The 8,853-nt window shown below is 28.5% G+C and overlaps 1 protein-coding gene across 2 annotated transcripts in view; it reads right to left on the reverse strand.

Moving 5' to 3' along the window:
* The window catches only part of LOC106467892 (probable serine incorporator), a 44,322-nt gene that overhangs the window by 6,102 nt on the left and 29,367 nt on the right, over window positions 1-8,853 (reverse strand). Inside the window, exon 11 of one of the 2 annotated variants that reach the window (XM_013928275.2) lies at window positions 3,659-3,691. The exons of the other annotated variant lie outside the window; for it this stretch is intronic. Coding sequence (XP_013783729.1) covers window positions 3,659-3,691 — 33 coding nt within the window. The remainder of the gene's footprint in view (window positions 1-3,658; window positions 3,692-8,853) is intronic. 2 annotated transcript variants of the gene reach the window in all.

The raw sequence follows: 8,853 nt of genomic DNA on the forward strand, positions 1-8,853 counted from the left end.
TTAGAACAATATATACTAATTTTTAAAGTATCAAAATGAATTTTTGTTCAATAAAAATCTTTCAAATGCAACTATAGCTTTTTTTCCCCAAAACTTTGTCTACAAAATAAGGGTGCGTCTTATATTACGAAAAATACTGTAATCTAGTTTATTTATTTACTTTTTGGCAAGGCCTCATCACTTTCTTCACAATGTGGTCACCTTGGTTTAAGCTTTAAGTTCTTAATTTTATAAGACAATATCAAAAAAAGACTCTGAATTTTCCCTAGTGTGAGAAATGACATTTTTTCTCTAAGCATCCCCTCTTCTCTAGTCTTTTATCACCCCTCCAAGAAGTACGAAATTTAACATAAATTACTTATCATAATATTGTTATCTCTAAGATAAAGCATACTTTTCATAGCCTTCAATTTTGTTTGACTACAGAGTCATAAAATAGAAAATCAGACCCCTTTTGCCACACCCACCTGTCACATCCTCTCTTTCAGGATTTGTCAATAGTTCTCTCTTATTTTTAATACTATTATTTTTAACCAATAGGAGATTTTCATCTATCAAATGACGTATTATATTACGTTGTTTTCTGTACAGAAAAATGTTAACTTCTCTTTCAGTACAAACTTCGTTCTTATGGGAAATGCATCGACTAGCTTGGATGAATTTGTAACAGCTCTTGTCACATAGTTAGAAAGCCAGAAAAATTGTGATAGTTATGGGACATTGCTGCTTTCTGTCTTTTATTATTCTATGTTCTTTAGTGCATTATTTAATTAAATAAAAATTATTTAGTGCATTACTACCATTACTATAAAAAAAGTAGGGTTAAGTGTCATCGACAGCATATAAAAAGGCCCAAGTAAGAACTTTATTTCTTGTTTTTCATCTGTATTCTTTATTTATTATTATAAAAGTAACTAAAATGTAAAAATAGGAAACTCTTAAGGTTAGTTAAAGTTAGATTAGATAAATAAATAATAAAAATATAGTAGCTCATGGATAATGTAATTCAATAGCGAAATGTAAGCCGCGCGTTGCCCAAGTGATTTACAACTTATATTATAATGTCATGAATAGTACTACTACTAGAAGAAAAGTATTTTTTTATCTTAACGTGAAAATCATTTTGCACTCAGACTGGTCAAAAAGACTTGATATATTCACAGACAGATCTTTAGTAAAAATATTTCATTAAAAAAACTATTTTGTGTACAAGTGACTTGTAATGTTTATTAAAAGTCTGCCAAATTTTGTGAAGATACACATACTGTATTGAAAGTTATAGTATTAAAACTATACAGAAGTAAAAATGATCACGTGGTCGGTCCTTGGGAGTATGTCCATATTGAGAGAGTTCATAACTGGCTCAATGCTAAATGTGCAGTGCATGTACTGTAGACACATACTCTAGTCTTGTTGGCTAGGTTGCAGGCACTGACTGGGCACATTCCAAATGTCATTAACAGACTACTACAAAGTGTATGCAATATGTGCATAACAAAGTGTGAAAATACTATACGTGCCACTTGGCAGGAATTTCCGAGAAATGAACATGCAGCTTTGGTATATCAAACTGAAATGTTTGCACTTGTACTGTGTTGTTGTAGGACAACATATAATAGAAAGGAATTATTTGCACGTTACGCAAAGCAAAGAGGAAAGTGATTCCCAACAGGGTTGTTTTGATTCACAAATTGCAATGTGAACCTATAAGCAAAGAGGAAAGTGATTCCCAACAGGGTTGTTTTAATTCACAAATTGCAATGTGAACCTATAAGCAAAGAGGAAAGTAATTCGCAGCATGGTTATTTCGATTCACAACTTGCAATGTGAACCTAGATATTTTGTCCCCTGCCTCAAGGTCAATAAGTTTTGATAAGACAAAGTTAAAAACATAATATTTCAGAGTAAAAACATTATATAAGAAAGCATACAATAAAAACATACTACTACTAGAACATGTTAAGTTATAGCTCAGTGAGAAATAAGTTTACATTTGATTCTTTACACTGTTTTTATACCTGAAACATATAAAAATATTTTGAATTGAACATATATGGAGGGCATAGTCACTATTTTATTTGGCTTTTAGTGTCTTTCGACTCAACTACAAGAGCCAAAAGTTTCAATTTTTGGCTAACTTCTGAGTTAGAAATAATTGTGCCAAAGTTTTCTGAACTATCATGTACTTGTATTTACTTGTTTAGAATTATGTAAAGTGCTGGTAAAGTCCAAAAGTTTAGAACAAAAAGCATATTTACAGATTGAAGTGTTAAACTCTAAAGCCACTGCAACAGAAAACAATATATAGTTTCATCATTTCTTCTTTAAATCACTAATCTCAATGGATTTATATTCATTGAAAAAAAAGATTTAAGTTATGTTAATATCAAACACGTTATACTACATTTCATGTTCATATCAAACACGTTATACTACACTTTACGTTGAAATCAAACACGTTATACTACACTTTACGTTGATATCAAACACGTTATACTACATTTTATGTTCATATCAAACACGTTATACTACACTTTACGTTGAAATCAAACACGTTATACTACACTTTACGTTGAAATCAAACACGTTATACTACACTTTACGTTGAAATCAAACACGTTATATTACACTTTATGTTGATGTCAAACACGTTATACTACATTTTATGTTCATATCAAACACGTTATACTACATTTTATGTTCATATCAAACACGTTATACTACATTTTATGTTCATATCAAACACATTATACTACACTTTACGTTGAAATCAAACACGTTATACTACACTTTACGTTGAAATCAAACACATTATATTACACTTTACGTTGATATCAAACACGTTAAATTACACTTTATGTTGATATCAAACACATTATACTACATTTTATGTTGATATCAAACACGTTATACTACATTTTATGTTGATATCAAACACGTTATACTACATTTTATGTTGATATCAAACACGATATACTACATTATATGTTGATATCAAACACGTTATACATTTTATGTTGATATCAAACACGTTATACTACATTTTATGTTGATATCAAACACGATATACTACATTATAAGTTGATATCAAACACGTTATACTACATTTTATGTTAATATCAAACACGTTATACTACATTTTATGTTCATATCAAACACGTTATACTACATTTTATGTTTATATCAAACATGTTACACTACATTTTATGTTCATATCAAACATGTTACACTACATTTCATGTTCATATCAAACATGTTACACTACATTTTATGTTCATATTAAACATGTTACACTACATTTTATGTTCATATTAAACATGTTACACTACATTTTATGTTCATATTAAACATGTTATACTACATTTTATGTCCATATCAAACATGTTATACTACATTATGTTCATATCAAATTTTAAGTTATGTTAATATCAAGCACTTTATAACACTAGTTATACTTAAGCAGTTAAGATTTAGCTTAGGTATTTCATACAAAAACCTAATTTTCTTATGTCGTTATTGAACCCACAAATTAAGTCAGACATTGACTTTATATCACAGACACTTACACACACAAACATATATATATATATATAAATATAAGAAAGGGAAAGCAGAAATTATCAGAGGAAAATAAATACTAAAAATGAAGAGATCATACCTTCATCATCAACCAATCGTGATGCTCCTTTGGCTGGACAGATATATGAGGGAGGAAATATCCAATTACCAAAGATATTTATTACATGCCACTTTCAGTAATTAACAATTATATTTACCCTAACTAATACAATCCTTATTTTCATGTCACGTGTACAGAAATATTTCAGTGTTATCAAACTTTCACAATCACAAAACACGTATACACACACACAAAAAAAAATTGTACTTTGATCACAGGTTTGATCATTCCTTAACTTTCATGTTTATCATAACAACACTTTACTACTAAACAAATAAACTTTATACAAAGTTCTCAAAACTGAAATACAGATGTTACCTTCATTCATAAAATCAAAGGAAAGTTCTACTTAGCCACTATAAACAAAACTCTTACGAATGTCTTTAACAAGTTACACGTAGAACACAAACTGTAGTCGGTATAACAATAGGATGAAGTTGATCATTTATTTAAACTGTCATAAAAGTTAATAATATTTTATAATGTTCCCTTGCGGTATTATTATAAACGAGAATCTCAGTCAAGGATTTCTTTTTTACTGAATGGTAACTTTTATGAACTTTTGATTTAACTGTATTTGTTAACAGTGAACAATACAATTATTCTATTAGATGCTAGTTAAATATTATCATCTGCACTCATTTTACTTTTTTACTATCAGCAAGTGAAAAATCACCTTCCCCATCCTTAACTCTTGTCAACAACTAAATGTAAAAGGTATCTCTATAACTGTGGTTCTAGATCTTAGTATCATAGTGACTGACTTAACATTATGGAGATAAAAATATACCTCAGAGGAGGCTATGTTTATAGCCATATTGGAGAAATAATATCTAATGAAATTCTGAGTTTACTAAGTGTATTTTTATGAAATTTGGCAAGCTTCTAGTTAACATTACAAGTCTGTTGTACACAAAAAACATCAGAATTTCTGTTAAAGATTTGTTTGTGAATTTCTGAAGCCGTTACTGAATCATTCTGAACAAAAGACGATTCGTTTCTTCTTACAGTTTTCATATTTAATTTTCATCTTATAGACCCCCCTAAATGAAAATCATGTTTTTCAGTAAAACATCATTCACATCTGGTTTCATTTAGTTTTATTGCTTTACAACTGAACTTAGACTATCTTGGAGTATGCTAAAAACATTCATGACATCATTATAAACAAATGAATGAGTTACGATTACACCAGTTATGTGCACATGGTTATTTTGATGTAGGATATTGAGTATTGAAAGAAATTTATTATTTAACTTTTCTTATCTAACTAATAAGCTTCTAACTTTTACATTTTAGTTACTTTTACAACAATAATTAAAATATATACATAAAAAGCATGAAATTTAGTACTTATCACTGGACTCGGGACTTTTGCCATTGATGACAAGGCACTATGAAACTACATTTTTGTGATGATGTTCATTGTCCACAAAATAATTAATGTTTATTCCAAACATGTATTTTAGAACAGAAAAAATTATATGAGGTCCTAGAACGGACTATTTCAAAACTAATATAATTTAACTAGTTTTCTACCTAATCCATAAACAGGTTAAAAACATTTTAGTTAGCTGCTTGAGACTGAGCACCATGATTGTAAACAATGAAACTGGGGCCAAATATCTATTTAGGAAGTGCAGCGTAACATAAACTGTATAAATAATCTTGTACAGAAATAATTGCTCATTCTTGTGGTAAGAAATAATCCAACAGCAATTTTAGTGACAATTACTGACAATTTTTTTAAAAGACATAATGATACAGAGGGGGGGGGGGGAGGTCATGTGGTTTTGAATTTGATTTAAATCTCAGTCAAAGACAAAAATTGGATGATCTTACTTTATATTCTAGTTTGTAAATACCAGTAGTATGTGTTTGTAATTAATTGAACTTTCTGACACTCAAATAGGTTATAGAAAGAAAATCAAAAAAAGGGTTATTCAGAAAATGAGGGCATCACAACCCAGACAAGTAAAGATTGACAATTTATTTATTTCCTTTTGAAATTAGGAAATTGAAACTTAGATAATACAAAAACTTGAATTAGAAACTATGTTTTGATGCCAAGCTTACATTAAAGTTGTTCACTTAAATTTTGAATGTAGCTTTGTAAAAGGTCACGACACATGCACTTTGATCTTAAGTAAATACAGGATTAATAAAACAAAAATATGAAATTTACAAAACGAGGACCATTTGAAACATGAGAAATTAGAAAATAAAAAATGGATTTAAAATTTGCCACTTATGCTTGGTAATAACGATAAAAATATTAAACCCTATAACCCAAGTACTTTTGAAAGGTAAAAACTATCTTTATCAGGGACACAGTTTACCATTAGTTGTGCTTGTTTACTGTACATATTTTAGGGTCGATTTTAAGTTTCTTAAAAATTATATATTCTTGTTATACTCAAGTATCTCTAGATGTGTTTTAACTCCAAATACAAAGTGACATTAGAAATACTTTCTTTTGTTATACTGACAAACCTATAGATGTGTTTTAACTCCAGGTACAAAGTGACATTAGAAATACTTTCATTTGTTATACTAACAAACCTATAGATGTGTTTTAACTTCAGGTACAAAGTGACATTAGAAATACTTTCTTTTGTTATACTGACAAACCTATAGATGTGTTTTAACTCCAGGTACAAAGTGACATTAGAAATACTTTCTTTTGTTATACTGACAAACCTGTAGATGTGTTTTAACTCCAGGTATAAAGTGACATTAGAAATACTTTCTTTTGTTATACTGACAAACCTATAGATGTATTTTAACTCCAGGTACAAAGTGACATTAGAAATACTTCCTACATGATAAAGCTGTTTTACACATGCTTTAAGTAAGCTGACATTAGAAATACTTCCTACATGATAAAGCTGTTTTATATATGCTTTAAGTAAGCTGACATTAGAAATACTTCCTACATGATAATGCTGTTTTATACATGCTTTAAGTAAGCTGACATTAAAAGAGGCTTAAAGTATTATAATAACTGAAAATTTTATAAACAATGGTAATTAATATTTAACTTTCAAAAACTATTTTTCGGGTCTTATACATGAACTCTTTCTTAAGATGGTAGAGTTAGCAATGTTTGTTGTAACTTCTACTACTATATAATCATCAGAATTCCTTGGACCAATTTCACAAATCGTTCCTACTTTAAACAAGATTTATCTAAGTAATATTCATTTATTACTACCCTCTGTATTCAACTATCTTCGACACCCTCAGGAAAATGTACGTCACGTACGAAAGAGAAAGTGATTTATTGGTAACTGACGGTGTCTAAGTGACTCGATTGTGGTAGACAATGGTTTGGCCCTTGACTACTTGTAGTACTACCTAACGTGGTGCCAAATGACGCACCAGTTTAGTGACGAAATATGCTGCCAAGAAGCTTTAGTCAACTGAGCAAAAAAAAAACTATGATTATATTTAACAGGATGATAAACATGCTTTTTCTGTTACAATTCAACCTTTTTTGTCTTTCTACGTAGAACAGAAGATTCTTTTTTTTTAATATTACTTTGCTCACTTAAATGATAAATGAAGTGTTTTTTTTAATGCTACATGCCAAAGTACCTAATTTGGCTAGTGTCATATTAATGTGTGGTAGCTAGCCACCTGAAAACAAAAAAAAATTAAACAAATATTTTTGGTTCTTCTTTTCAATCTGATTATTTTGTCAGAGTGTATTGACAACATTAAAATCAATATCTGACACAAACAAACTTCATGAAAACACTGAAAATTAAGTTTTAAAAACTACATACTCACAAATGTAATGAAGACTATTACAGAAAACATTTCACCGTTTATCACATGAAATGTCTATGTGGCAGAATTAAAACCTAATATGTTATTTCGTGATTTAAATTAATAAAATACAATAATCAAAGTCCTTTAATTCTATATTAGATATTTTTTAGAATGAAAAATTTAATATGAATAAAACCTGTAAAGATTTTGAAAGAATCTGCCTTGATACTAAATTTAACTGAAAATCTTAAAAGATGACACATATAGAAATCATCTAGCTGGCCCTAATAATACCCAGACACCGATTAATTTTCCTAAGATATAGCCAATCAGATAAAACCTTTTTTTTTTCTTAATTAATTGTATATTAAACTACTACAAATAGCCCAAAAGTCAAAGTTTTTAAAACTTTCTACATAATGTACAAAAAGCACACACACTGATGAATTTAGAAATACATGTTGAGGAACAGATCAGTATTAATATCACTATTTTTAATTCTTTTTATCAAAGAATGCTATGTAGTATTAGTAATATCTATATCAAAGGTTTTTTTCCTGCTTTAGACACTACAATAACAATAGTGATTGGTTAAGATAATGAAGGTACGAATGGTTAGAACATAAAATCAAGAGAAAGCAATACACAAAGAGAAAGTTTTTCTTCTACACAAACACGAAAGAAATGGATTCCAAAACACAGAATCAAAGTGACAAAAAAAACTCTAAACATTTTATATAAATAAAATTCTAGAACTGAAAATTAATTTCAAGATAATGATATTATTAAAAATAGCAGTTATAATTTTATTTTACTTAAAAAAACTGAACAAAAAAAGCCACATCTAAATTAATCTGTTTTTATACATATTTTCTAATTAAAGGAAAAGTTCATATTTATACATTTCACTTTATTCTCTACATGAATTTAGCAAAAAATAACAGTAATTTAAAATTCTGTATGTTATAGTTAATTCATTTAATACATGTTCATCTATGTAAAAAAAAAAATATTACAATTAATTTAATATCAAGTAACAGTTGTAAAGAATGAAACAGCTCAAGTAAATTATACAATTTATTTTTTAATTACAGCAACACCTGTTGTGATGTAATGGCAGACTGGTATTTAAATCAGAAATAATGTTATGGGATATCAAATCATTTCATAATAAACTTGATACTTTATATTTAGATACAAAATAATTCCAAGTTTACTAAATGTATCTACATGAACAGTGACAAGCTTTTAGTAAAATGTACAAGTCTGTTGTCCACGAAAAATCAGATGTGTTTCAAATGTATGTGTACTCAAGATATGTCTGTGAATTGATGACATCAGTCTGACTCAGAAAAGTCAGAGTACAAGTTGATGTTCATGTGAAGAATAACAATACTATT

The sequence above is a fragment of the Limulus polyphemus genome, unplaced genomic scaffold (assembly GCF_000517525.1).
Source record: "Limulus polyphemus unplaced genomic scaffold, Limulus_polyphemus-2.1.2 Scaffold2781, whole genome shotgun sequence".
In the NCBI taxonomy this organism is placed as follows: Eukaryota; Metazoa; Arthropoda; class Merostomata; order Xiphosura; family Limulidae; genus Limulus; species Limulus polyphemus.